This window comes from Sceloporus occidentalis, unplaced genomic scaffold (genome assembly GCF_023333645.1).
Source record: "Sceloporus occidentalis isolate IW3139 unplaced genomic scaffold, rSceOcc1.0.p SCAF_3, whole genome shotgun sequence".
Taxonomy (NCBI): Eukaryota; Metazoa; Chordata; class Lepidosauria; order Squamata; family Phrynosomatidae; genus Sceloporus; species Sceloporus occidentalis.
In genome coordinates this window covers 161063165-161076804 of record NW_028316983.1, presented here as the reverse complement: position 1 = coordinate 161076804, position 13640 = coordinate 161063165, and the positions used below count along the sequence as shown (strand labels likewise).

The window sequence follows — 13640 nt, the reverse complement described above, 5'->3', positions numbered from 1 at the left end:
CAGTTTCTTCACAACTCGCTTTAACGTTTCCATGTCGGAATATATGAGTGAATGAAATGATCCTGCAAAGAGTAAGAAAGAGGGTTAAAATCTTTTAACAGACTTTGAAAACACTTTGTCTGAATACAAATCAAAAGTTTTTTTCATTGCAAGCCTTTATAACCTACTCCGCATCACAACATTGTAGTACTATTTTCTACTTTAATTGGCATGGCAACATCCTGTGGCAGTATTGACTGCTGCGACATGGCAGAATTAATGGACTTTGATGCCGCTTTAATTGCCGTGGCTCAATACTATGGAATCCTGGGATTTGTAGCTTGTTGTGGCAAAGCCGCTCTCTGGTTTCTTCTCGTTGTTATTAACTGCCCTCAAATCAACACTGACTCATGGCGACCCTGTGAATGAGACATCTCCAGGACCCCCGTCTTCCACTTCTCTACTTAGGCCCTATAAATTCATACCCGTGGCCTCCTTTATAGAGTCCATCCATCCAGCATTCGGTCCTCCTCTCTTTCTATATGCCTCCACCTTTCCTAGCATTGTTGTAAGCCGCCTTGAGTCCCTGTACTGGGAGGAAGGCGAGGTGTTAATAATAATAACAACAACAACAATGCCTTTTTCAGTGATTCATGCCTTCTCATGATGTGGCCAAAGTACGACAGCCTCAGTTTTGTCATCTTGGGCCCAGAACACACTGCAGAAATAATCCAGTTTGAGACCGTTTTAACTGCCTTGGCACAAAGCTTGGGAATCCTGGGAACTGTAGTTTTGTGAGACATTTAGCTTTCGCCATCAGAGAGAGAGCGAGCTCTGGTGCCACAAATAAGCTACATTTCCCAGGATTCCCTAGCGCTCAGCCAGGGCAGTTAAAGCGGTCTCAAACTGGGTTATTTCTGCAGCGTGTTTTGGACCTTGGTTTCCAGGGCGAGTGGTGGTTTGATCTGTTCGAGGACCCATTTGTTTGTGTTTTTGTCTGTCTATGGGACCCTCAGCACTCTTCTCCAGCACTGCATCTCAAATGGCTGGGTTTTCCTCCTATCCACTGCTTAGCTCTCACAGAGATGTCCTGAAACAGCCAAGGAGGACAAGGCACTGCAAAATGCAGGACATCCAAGGGAAAAAATGTAGGACTTGACCACAGGAAAGCTAAGAAACACTCATACAAATGCCAATCCCTGCTTCTTAGCCATGCTCAAAATGCCTGGTTTACCCTACTCTCACATCCCCTATGAGGATGTGGCTCACAAAACTACAAATCCCAGAATCCCACAGCAGTTCAACACACTACACTCCTCCCAGTCCCTTTAAGTGAGGGCAGCCAGAGGTACTGGCGGAAGCGCTTCCCCAGCAGCAGCTACCGCGCGTGCGTACACTTGGCCCCTCCCCGCTCGCTTCCTTCCCTCCCACCCACTGCTTGCGAATGAGTGACGTCCAGGTCCCGCCTCCTCCTTCCCCTCATTGGCCGGCTCGTGCTTCCTCCCTCAGCGGCCGGCGCGCGCTCGTGGGGAAAAAAGAAGAGAGAGCATGTTCGTGCCGCTGAGGTGGCTCCGCGAGTCTCCCCGCCACCTGCTGGTGTGCGAGAGGAGCCACGTGACGCACGAGCGCTCCCGCCACGCGGCGCACGTGCGAGGCCACGCCTTCAACTGCCAGGTGAGCGCGAGGCGGCTGGGAGGGGGCGGGGCATCCTGACTCAGTCCTAGGGAATGTTGGGAATTGTAGTTTATTGTGGCAGAGAAGGCTACATGCCTCACACAAAACTACACTTATATCCCACAGAATTCCCTAGCACTGAGCCAGGGCAGTTAAAGTGGTCCCCAAAGTGGATTTTTATTCCTGAAGTGTTTTTTGGACCACTGTTTCACCCTTCACACTTTTGTTTGGGGATAACCCTGTTGTTGTTGTTGTTGTTGTTGTTGTTGTTGTGTGGCGACCCTGCCATGGGGTTTTCTTGGCAAGTTCCTTCAGAGAGGGGTTGCCATGGCCATCCTCTGAGGGACTGTGTGATAACAAGTACAATGACATCCAGAATGCACAGTAACACCCAAAATGCCTTTATGGGGCTAACACAAAATGCACAAAATACCTGATGCGAGCTTTTGAAGCTCCTCAGGCAACAGGCGTTAAGGATGATATGGGGCAGAGGGGGTAATAAAAATAGGAGGCGGGAAGGCTGTGTGGACTGGTCCATATAGGTCCATATAAGGGCAGAAGACCCATTATGGAACCCCTTTGAGTCTGGGAGAGAGGATGCTTTCGTCTGTGGTATCCACTAATATTCTATGTGATATTTCATTTTAAACATTTTGCATTTTTTAAAGCTGGATGTTCTCAGAGGAGCGTCTTAAAAAGGTTTTTTACAGTCAGTTTTATCGATGAGCAGAATACCTTATACTAACCCCAATGTTCTCTGAATAGGTGTCCTTGTTGATCCCTGAATGTGGAGTACTTCCAGAAGTACTAAAAAACGCCGTTGGAGATGTTGGGGAATACTACCTGGTGAAGAAATTGCCACTTCATGAGCTAGTAACAGAGGAGTTTATTGATACCTTTGTGAAGAAAGGTAAGAGAGAAATGAAATGTGTTCATGACTGTAAGTAATTTATCGTAAGGAAAAATGCTGAAAGATTTGGAAGACAAATACAGCAGTGTATAGGAGAGATCTATAGTTCTCCACCTTGTTTTCTTTCTAGCAAAAACATGGCCACAGCTCCAACATTTTTTACTCTACAGTGTATTTGTCCTAAAACACAGAAACACTGTGATCTGAGATCACATTTAATGCTTGGAGACATTACCTTCACAATTTATGGGAAAACCCCAGTTGATTTTCTGGAGTCATATTCAGTGGAGCTGAAGACCTGCAGTGTAAAAAGAGTATTCAAGAACAATGCTTCAGAAACTGGAAAGGGATTTCTTCCTTCAAAGTTGAAAACTGGGAAGTTTTAGTCCATCCCTACCCACAATTACATTTTGCAGCTTAATTACAAACAACTATTATGTGTGGGTTTTCTTTTACATTTAAAAAAAAGTAAACATCCTTTTTCATATAATGTAAATTATGCACAAAGAAGTTCAAGGAGTGCATTTGCCTGAATGCCTGCCTAAGATTGCTGATTTATTTAATTAGAGACACAATAATGTACAGCAATTAAGCAACTGTATCAGTCCGCATGCTTGGGACCCAACATTTATAAAGCCTAGAAGCTTACTGACTTTAAATTGTACTGAGCCATTGTTTTCTGACTGTTGGAGATTGTGAGACTGTGTGACTTCAGTCAGCCCTCCACATCCACAGATTTTTTTTATCCACGTATTCAAGCATCCACTGCTTGAAAATGTTGTTAAAAACATACATTTCAAAATGCAAGCCTTGATTTTGCCATTTTATGGAAGGGGCACCATTTTACTATGCCATTGTATATAATGGGACTACAGTGCTACCTCGGGTTACGAAATTAATTCGTTCCGCGGCACCGTTCGTAACCCGATACATTTCGCAACCCGAAAAGGCTTTCCGTTAGCGCTGGAAAGCCGCTAGCCGCGCTTCGGATTTGAATTTCGCGCCGAAATGAATTTCGTAACCCGAAAAATCTTTCGTAACCCGGAACAGTTTTTTTCAATCTAACTTTTTCGTACCCCGGAAATTTCGTAACGCGATCAATTCGTATCCCGGGGTACCACTGTATATCCAGGGTCCTAGAACCAAACCCAAGCAGATAACCAAAGGCCCACTGTAGTCTGTCTTGTGATGTTTGGAGAAGTAACAATAGCATTCTTATGTATATTGTTTTCCTACAACAGTAATTTTATAGGAAATAAACCTGAGGCATATCCTCTTAAGGGAAATCAAACTTAAGTGAACTAGTGTCAGAAACTGTCCTGATAATAGCCACCTTGAAGAGGTTTCTAATAGGATATAATCATTAATAAACAGACAACTTAATCAGGGTGAAGAAACCCCTTTGAAAATACTTCCAGTGTAGTTTTACTTCCTCTGCCTCAAGAAAGATATGTCAACTTTGTGTTTTAGGTTCATGTTACGCTCTTACATATAATACAAGGATTGACCAAGACAATACTGCTGCTCTGCTACCAACAGGTAAGAAATTCTGTTCAAAGTCTTTAATCTTTTATAAATGTTACAATTCTAGAATACCAGTCCTTGAATTCAGCAGGACTAGCCAATGGTTCCTGAAAGCAGCAGGACAGGAAGGCAAGCATGACAGAGAGGGGCGGAAAGAGTTCAGTTCATATAATTATGTTGCACTGAAAATATTGTTATTTTAAATATTTTCCCCCATAGGCAAACTAATTATATCAGTGGACAAGGACACATATGAAGAACTTGGACTACAAGGCTGTCCTTCTCTTTATTCTTCTAAAAAACCAGTGAGATACAGTGAGTATTCACATGAATGGCATATGAATCACTGTTCTTTTCTTCCTACTTCCTTGATATGTTTTTTTAAATGCAGTGTAGCCTATCCTGAACTTTTGAGATCTGGAACTTGAGTTGAGTTCAGCTTGAAATAAATAGTGTAGCCTCCTGCAAATGAAAAGTTTCCCTGATTCAGCCTGCCCTTGACCTCAAGTTGTGATTACTGCTCTTATACTTTATTTCCTTTTCTCCTTTAGGGAGTCAGTGCAGGGTTTTTTTCACCACTCCTTTCACCTTCAAAGTTTCCTTTCAGTAGTGTGTTGCTACCAGGACCTTTCCTCGAGTCCATAATCTTCTCCTTATGTGAACAAAAGCATACTATATTCTTATCGGCATTGAGAAAGGAAGAGCCATCATGGTATAGTGGTTGGAGCGTCGGAGTATATCTGGAGACCAGGGTTCAAATCCCTGCTCAGGCATAGAAACCCACTTAGGTGAACTTGGGCAAGTCACACTCTCTCACTCTCAGAGAAAACCCCCTCTGAACAAATCTTGCCAAGAAAATCCTATGGTTAGGGCTGCCATAAGTTGGAAACAAGTTGAAGACACACAACAAGTGAACAAGTACTAGGCAAGGTTGATGCAAATCAGAGTATATTTTATTTATTACATACTGTATATATACTCATGTATAATTCTAGAAATTTAGGTCAAAAAGATTGACCCAAAAACCCTGAGTCGACTTATACATGGCTCAATGTAAGTACTGTTCTGACCTCTTATTTAAAAAAGGAACCATTCTCTGGTGAAAGGCAAGAGCATAATCTGTCCTGGAAGCATTGGCCTCTCCCCCCATTCTCTCATCCATCCAGCCTTTAGGGTGAACACAAACAGTTCTGTTTGTTGGAATTTTGTACGTTATTTGTTATCATTTTCCTTTGCTTTGTCCTTTACATCCTTTGTTATAGTCCCCTAAATTTTAGCCTTGACTTATCCACAGGTCATATCAAAATCCACAATTTTGGTCCCAAAACCTGCCATCGACTTATACATAAAGTCAACTTTTAGTCGAGTATATAATAAGTTACACGAGTCTCCTCATAATATTCAGTTGCAGTGAATAAAAGTACTCACCATTTTTACATAATATATTATTATACACTTCTGGATTATAATTTGGTTCTATAGTATTGTTTACTCTTGCTCCCAGTCAACACAAAACTCTCACTCTCCCACATATTCCTTTTCTCACTAACACAACAGTCCTTCTCAACTACCTAATTTGTAGTCTGACTCTCCTTTGTCATACCATATTAACCATTCCTTTCCTCCTATTTTCTTAGGTAATCTTCTGTTACATGCAAATTCACACAACCTCTCAGCGATCCCTATATTATTCCTTGTTACTATAAAGCTCCTGTTTCTTTTTACCATATTAACATAAGACACTACTGTACAGCCTCCACATTACATCACAAATGCATCATCCTTCATGCTACAGTGCCCATCACACTCTGTTCATCTGGTTGGTTATCTGTTTTGATGCAGAGTACTAGGCTAGTCGTTCCCACCTACTGGGACAAGTAATTATTATATGAACTTCTACCAGCTTGTTCAGAGGTCAGTCTGTGGTGCAGATTTAGAATTTTAATGCCATGAATAACCTGTGCCCCAAATATCTCAAGGAATATCATGTATTCCTCATACTCATGTAATGATGCTAGAGCTGTAGGTTCTATTAGTGAGGCATTGTTCTAGATTCTTTCCTTCAGGGAGATAAAACAATAATCTTCCAAGAGCAGTGGTGGTTCAGTAGTTGAGTAAGGCTTTTATACATGTTCTTTTGTAGTCCAGTGAAAGTATCTTGATTTGGTCAGGGATTTGGAGAAATTAGGCAGTTCTCACTGTGGTTTTATCCAGGAAATTTAAAATGTTTTGTTTAGGTTTTTTGTGGACTTTATGAATGTTTTCGATTTGTATTTTTGATTTGTAAATTGCAAACAGTGGATAGCAGTCTGTAAATATTGTAAATAATATTCCTGCTGTATGCAATGTTAATATTTTTGATCACATGTATAACAATAATTAAAGTTGTAGTGTTTTTTTAAATAAAAAGAACATATTTTAGTTATCCAAGTAACTTGCTTCCATCAATATTTGTCTTTTTCTCTTAAATAGTTATTACTGTTGACCTAACTGATTCAGCCTTCGATCCTGATAGCAAGAAACGTAATAGAGTGATCTGGGCCTTGAAAGAAAAAATGCCGCTAGAGTTTGATTTCTTATTGGCTTGGCACTACACAGGTAATGGTGAGCTGATCATGAAAAGGCACTGTAAAAGACATGAAATCAGATATCATTCTGTTTCACATACTGTTTTCATGTACAGTATTTTAATTGTGTTTATCACCTGGAAGCTTATGCTAACACCTCCCTCCAGAAAGCATCTGTGAAGAGTGGTCGCTTTATATATGTTTGTTAAAAAATATGACATAACTTGATTTGGGAAAGGCATGTCTTCCTTTGGGGGTAGGATTATTCTTTGTTAAGAGGAATGCTGGTATGATAGTGCATATACCACTATTTTTTAAGTGGGGTTACATATAGCCAAAAACACTGACTAGTTTTGAGAATGCAACAGATTAATAAGCTTAGATTTATTTTTAAAATTAGTAAGAGTATTCAAATGGAATCTTTTATCATGTCTTTTATTCTACAAGTCATCTTTTTGATATCGTTATTTTTGAAAAGGATGGATGACACATGGAGTACATTTAAATACATTTTGCACTTAATTTCCACTTATTCAGATGGGTTCTTGGATTCCCCCACCCTTTATTTTTTTCTTTCATGTAGTGAACATTTTGTAAATACGTTCCCTATCAAAGTTATATTTCATTCTGTTTAAACCTGTAATAATGATCATATACATTCTGTAAAAGCACCTCATTGAGAGCATCCTCTAGCTCTAAATAAAAATATCTGAAAATATCACTACTTTTGTTTCTTAAAAGGAATGCCACAGCTTGGTGAACCAGGAGGAGGATAGGGTAGGAATTCATAGGTTTTCGGGAGAGCATAGATCAGGGGTGGGAATTGTGTGTTTCTTCAAATGCTGTTAGACTGCAACTCCTAGCATTCCATGTTGCTGGCTCTGCCAGCCAGGACTGTCAGAAATCATAATCCCAATCATGTCTGGAAAGCCACACAATTTCCTCTGCTGACATCGATAAACCATTTGCAAATAGATTTTATTGTTGTGCAGTTTTTCATCAAATCTATCTATTTCACATACAATTATAAAAGAATTAAAGTACTTAGAAACAAAACCTTGTTTTTGATGGTCCTTTTAAAAACATGACTTTTTTTTAAAGGTTCAGAAGAATTAAGTTTGAAGTCATATTTCTCCAAAAACGAAGTGAAAGCCTATCAGCCAAAAATAACATTCAGCAGATTAAGAAATGTGCAGTGTCCAGTACTGGAGAATAATAGCCTGCAAGGAGAGCCAGAAGCAGCATGCAGTGCGCAGGATTTTTTCCAGTGGCTTGGTGCCGTTTTCACTCATGTTGGTTTGTAAGTATCTATCTTATACTTAAATATATAGCATCACTTAGCTTTATACTGGTTGTGCCATTTGTCTGTCTATGTGTGTGCATATGTGATAGAAATCTTGTTGCCTGGTGCAGTGATTTTTAAAGCTGTATGGTAAAATGTTAATAATCATTCTGAGTGTCTAATATTATCTCTTTGCAGAGAAAACACATCCTCTAGTTTCTTATCAACCTATTCATGTCCTCAGCCAAGCACACTGGTTGATCAAGCTTTGTTGTGTACAATAACTGGATTTATACTTCCAGAGAAGATAATTCACTTATTGGAACAAATATGGTAAGTGATTTGTCATAGAGGCTGACTCAGCATTTTGTAGCAATGTTTGGTGATTGAAGCTGCAATAATACTTAAACACAGCGCATAAACTTATTGAACATTCTGTGGAAACATGTATAGGGTTCTATTGCACATTTGTTTATATGTGGCCTAAATATGACATACCAATGGGCAATAGTCTCAATATTTTCAGCCCTTCCCATTCCTACCTTTGCTACTGAAGAGAAAACTCCAAAGGGCTTCTCAGCCTTCTGGAACAGGTTTCTAAAGTCTTTACGGCATGTGAGAGGTTCTAGAAGGAAGAAGGATTGTATACTTCTTGTTTGTTCTCACAGCAAAAGCAATAGCAAGTACATTTCTATACTGCTTATCAGTGCACTTAAGTATTCCCTAAGTGGTTTACAACTGTAAGCTAATTGCCCCAACGAGCTGGGTACTCATTTTAGCAACCTCGGAAGGATGTAAGGCTGAGTCAACCCTGAGCTCCTGGTTGGTATTGAACTCACAACCTTGTGGTTTGTGACTGAGTGGCTGCAGTACAGGCATTAAGCCAATGCGCCACGAGGGTTAAATGCCTGGTGGCATTTGGATTCTGAGTGGAACTGATTTATTCCCTTTTATGTCCTGCTTTTATATCTCAGCTATGTCAAAGCAGTATTTGTTGTTCTTTTCCTTCTGATCATCATTTCCTTTTCTCTGATCATCATTTTATCCTCACTAGAATCGATGAGGTAGGTTAGGCTGAAAGATAATATCCAGATCCAAATATGTGTGAGCTCCCTTGTTGAGGAAGGATGTGCCTTGGGTCCTCTTAGTACAAGCCTCACATTTTGATTTGATGTAATTTGGGGGGTTTGGAATACAGTTTCTCTTTTTATTGTATATTTGATACAATTTTTGTGTAGTAATGAATTTATGTCTTTTTTATAATAATACTGCAAACTATTAGCCCAGAACTCTTTAGTAGTTGATTTCACATTATTACTACCATACAGTGAATAACTGGACAGACCAAAAGAAGTTAAACTCTCTTAGGACCAATTGATTTTAAATCAGAAAGATTTAACTGTGTACTTCTTCCACTGACGTCAATGTGGTTTAGATTGGCTAAAGTTCTGCACTTTTATTCCAAATGTTTAACTTAAACTGGAACACTTTACTTACAGATTATTTTCTTGACATCTATGCTCTGTATCTGATGCAGTTATTGTACTGATTTTTTTCTGAACTGAGCTACTGTGCTTCAGATCCCATATAGTCCTGTGGTCAGTAGAAGTGACAAAGGTTTAGCTAGAGCAAGAGAATATTACTATATCCTTATGAGTTTTTTAAAATGGTATTTTGCTTCTTTTTAAAAATTAATTCCTTATTTGAGTAACAAAACAGGACTACCATGTTAATTAAGCATTGTACAGTAATGTATAAAACCCTTCATAACTTATAAAGCAACTTTATAAATCCGGGTAGTTTCTGTATCTATTACTGTTAATCAAAAATTATGATTTTGGTTTATTAACAAGAAAGTCCTTTTTCCTATATGGCAAATGAATACCAAATATCCAGACCCAACCTTCGTTATTCTCCATCTCTGTGCATTCATAAGGGACACTTTCTGTCTTTGTACCCAGAGAACACATTTATTATTGCAGCTGTTTTTGTGTGACTGAGATGAATGAGTTAGTCACACTTAGCTTAAGTTTTCATATTGATTTCAGTGGGTTCTAAATGTGACTATGTACATGCTTTTGAATGAAGACTTTTGTATATTAGCATATCTGTAAGGCTTATATTTCAGTAAGTATGTATAGGATCAAGCTGCTTGACTTTAACATCTGTTGCAAAGCTACGTAGTATTCACTAACCATGCTTCTCTGTGTCTTTCTGCAGTTGTTATTTTCAAGAACCAAAGCTGGCTCACTGGGTTACTCTTACTGTGCATGGCTTTGCTGACAGCCCTGTTTCCTGGAGAGAAAGTGAACATAGCTTCCTAAAGGGGGGAGAGAATTTATACAACTTTGTAATTTTTAGGAGCTTGGATTACTGGATTCAAATGGCAGTAGGAGCATATGATGATTGTCCTTAAATAATTGACATTGAAACCATTAAAAGATGTTATATTAAGTAGGCTATGAGATATTTACTACCTGTCTGACCCAAATATAACTTAAGAAAAATGTTGATATAATGGTGTTTGAAAACTGATCTTAAAAGTTGTGTGCATAAGGTTTTTTATATTTTTGAAAATTATATGGTAGAGTAATAAACTAAGACTGCAAAAGAACATGTTTTCAGAGTGATGGCAGCTCCATGAAACCATGGCCCTGCTATGCAGCTCTTTTTGTTTGTTTGTTTGTTTTGTGTGTACTGTATTTGAAAGCAAAAGACACATTTCACACTGGGCATAATTAGAAATAGAATTTTAAAAAAGAACTGTCTATCATACTGCCTTTCTACAAATTCATGATGTGAGTACTTGGAATATCATATTTGGAATATTGTGTATAGTTCTTGTCACTGCATTAGATTAAGCCTGATACTCAGTGTCAAGAGTATAGAAAAGGCAACAAAAATGATCATGGGCTAGAATAGCTCTATGAGTTATAACATTTGGGATTTTTTAGCTTAGAAGAAAGGAGAATAAGAGGAGCCATAACAAAGATTTATGAATTATGCGTGGAGAAATTGAATAGAGAGAAACACAGTCTGTCTCATAATGTTGACTCCCAAGATAAACTTCAGAAGCTGAATTAAGACCAACAAGTACTTCTTTTTAGTTACACAGTGCATAATTAGACTATGGAATTCACTAACACAATAAGTACTTATATCTGCCGATATGGATGGCTTCAAAAGGGATTTTACAAATTCATAGAGGATAAGGCTATACAGTATATTACCTCTGGTATCCAGTGCAGTATCCCTCTGAATATGTTTCTGGAAAACAGAAAGGAGGTGCATCTTATTCATCTTCTGTCCTGCTTGTGAGCATTGCATAAGAATCTAGTTGTCATTGTACTTAGAGAAGGTACGACTATATAGGATTTAGGACTCAACCAGCAGATTATGGCTAGAATCCTGTATAATCTATTTAGTTAAGTATACTGACTAATCTGCGCTCCAGTTGGCCACTTAATGGACCTCCTTCTTCCCATACAGCTAACGCTCGTTGTAGTAGGTTGGGGGGAGTTAGTATCACAGCAGTAATGCCATATCACTACACTTTTGGGAGAATAATAATTTTGGGCAAAAGATATGGCAACATGCTGAGGCCTTGTAGCTGAAAGCCACCTGTGAAATAACCTGACAAACTTTTGCTAGGTTAATTGGTAAAGATACATTATTGGAAGCAAACCAGGAAACAATAGCTACTGTGTGGGAAATAAGTCAGGATTTTTGACCAGCTTCAAATCATGGTTCAGTACTATCCTTGAAATATTAAAAAAACAGATTCAGACCAGCTAGTCTGCCACATTTCAGCTTACTGAGAAGCATACATACTGAGAAGAATCCTGAGGAACACTGGATTCAACAGTTGGATATGTACCTCCCTTGAATATTGCACTTTGCAAGAAAGGTCTTTAGCTACCTACACAAAATAAGTCGCTCAGCTGCAACAAAGACTTGATCAGTTGGGCCTGCTAAGATCAATGCAGCTGGAACTGCTCTACAAGTCTCTCCCTTAATTGCTATGCTAGGATCTTGATCCTTGCTTGCCAGTCAAGTTGAAGCCAGACAGGAAGGAAGTTAACGCAGCTGTGGATGATGCCATGTATTTAATAAATTTGCTCTAAGAATGATGGTAGAATCAGGGGAAGGATTATACCTTTATTCAATTAGGCATGAATATAGTAGCAGCTCTAAAGCAGGCAAATATGCATTCCTGAAAAGATTTTGTTTATTGTACAGTGTGCAATACATAATACCCCTAATTATGCCCTTAGTATTCCTCTATCAGTATTTATAATTCTAAAAAATCAGCACATTTTTAAAAAGGTGATATACTCTGTAAACACAGTCTTACAAAGTTTTACAAAGGAAGTGCTTTTAAGAACTAATTCTAATACTGGTCAGGTGTGTTTTCAAAGTTTCCAAATTACTGTAATATGGAGCCCTCAAATTAATGTATATGTGTGTATGCATGGACTTTAGACTCAATGAAGAATGGGGAGCATTCTTTGTAAAGTCATTTTACAGCAAAGACTTCTCTTTCACTTTACTGTTTACATATAATTATTTGATGCAAAAAGAACAAGGCTACACATTAGCTCTGGGCAATTATAGACACAGGCACATCTTAACCAATTTATTTCTAGAAGGTGCATGGTTTTTTTCTGCCTTCCTAGACCAACAAGTATTGACTTTCTAGGAGCAGAGCTCCAGTTCTCAAATTACTAGGGTCCATGGGGTTCTGATGGGCTGAGCATAGGGGCCATTGTCTCTGCATATCTTTGCAGCATCCGCCAACCTCTACGGCAGGATTATCTACATAATCTCTGATAACAGTATTTCCATCTATGGCCCAGCTGGAACATGACAACAGAGATGACAACAAAGTTTTATCTGGGATCCAGACATGTCATTTTGTGAACCTAAAATAGTTGCCAATTCTAAATGTGTGATGTTTTCAGACTAGCACTTGCCACAGCTGCCTGGCATGCTAGCATAGTCCATGTTGGCACTAACAACTTGGCCTAGGTGTGATGCTGTTGATCTCTGTATAGATAAATGCTTTGTTTCTGTACACTTGATGGATCTAATTGATCTTGAGCTTTGTGGGTACTTAAATGTTAACCTTTCTAATTTCTGATACAGAAATAAGCCGCATTAAAAATATTTGAGAAGGAAGAAGGCGTAGAGAGGTGGAGTTGGACATATTTCTGGCAGAGCGCCACAGAAAACAACAGAGCTAAAATGGAATCTTTTAAATCCTTTATAAACCATTTTAATCTGTACAGCTGTTTGCTGCCTCTCTTGAGAAACATGCACACTTCAAACCTGAGAAGAATACCAGCAAATACTTTTCCTCAAATCATTCCACTGGACTTTTAAAAATGTTGTATTTAACACCTCTTATATGTGGGGCTGAAGGATGAAATGCTGTCACTATCTGCTAGAGTTTTGTGGAAGAGAGGTACATTTCTCACTTGAAATATACCCATCAATTCCTTTGAATTGCCAGCATTATAGTAAATGAAACCAGCAAATCGTATACATAAATTAAAAGCAAATAGAGATTTACATTACCTGGTGCTCACTAACTGATTGTAGGTTAACTAGCAGGTTCTACCTGATTACAGTATTTGTAAAATGGCTAGAAGACAACCTTATAGCACACACAACAGACCTGTGAGGGATCCTTTAAATCATCTTA

General features: G+C 38.8%; 1 protein-coding gene across 2 annotated transcripts; it reads left to right on the top strand.

Moving 5' to 3' along the window:
* Window positions 1-1495: 1495 nt before the first annotated feature.
* Window positions 1496-13306, top strand: LOC149317015 (ribonuclease P protein subunit p40-like). Of its 2 annotated transcripts, none has more exons than XM_089518800.1 (8): window positions 1496-1653; window positions 2419-2563; window positions 4034-4102; window positions 4307-4402; window positions 6560-6685; window positions 7756-7954; window positions 8135-8269; window positions 13082-13306. In XM_089518800.1, coding segments are annotated over exons 1-8 (897 nt in total). In that variant the 5' UTR covers window positions 1496-1527; the 3' UTR covers window positions 13083-13306. The 2 variants fall into 2 exon arrangements, with proteins under 2 accessions (XP_089374926.1, XP_089374925.1); XM_089518799.1 differs by lacking the exon at window positions 13082-13306 and adding an exon at window positions 10157-10508.
* Window positions 13307-13640: the final 334 nt, after the last annotated feature.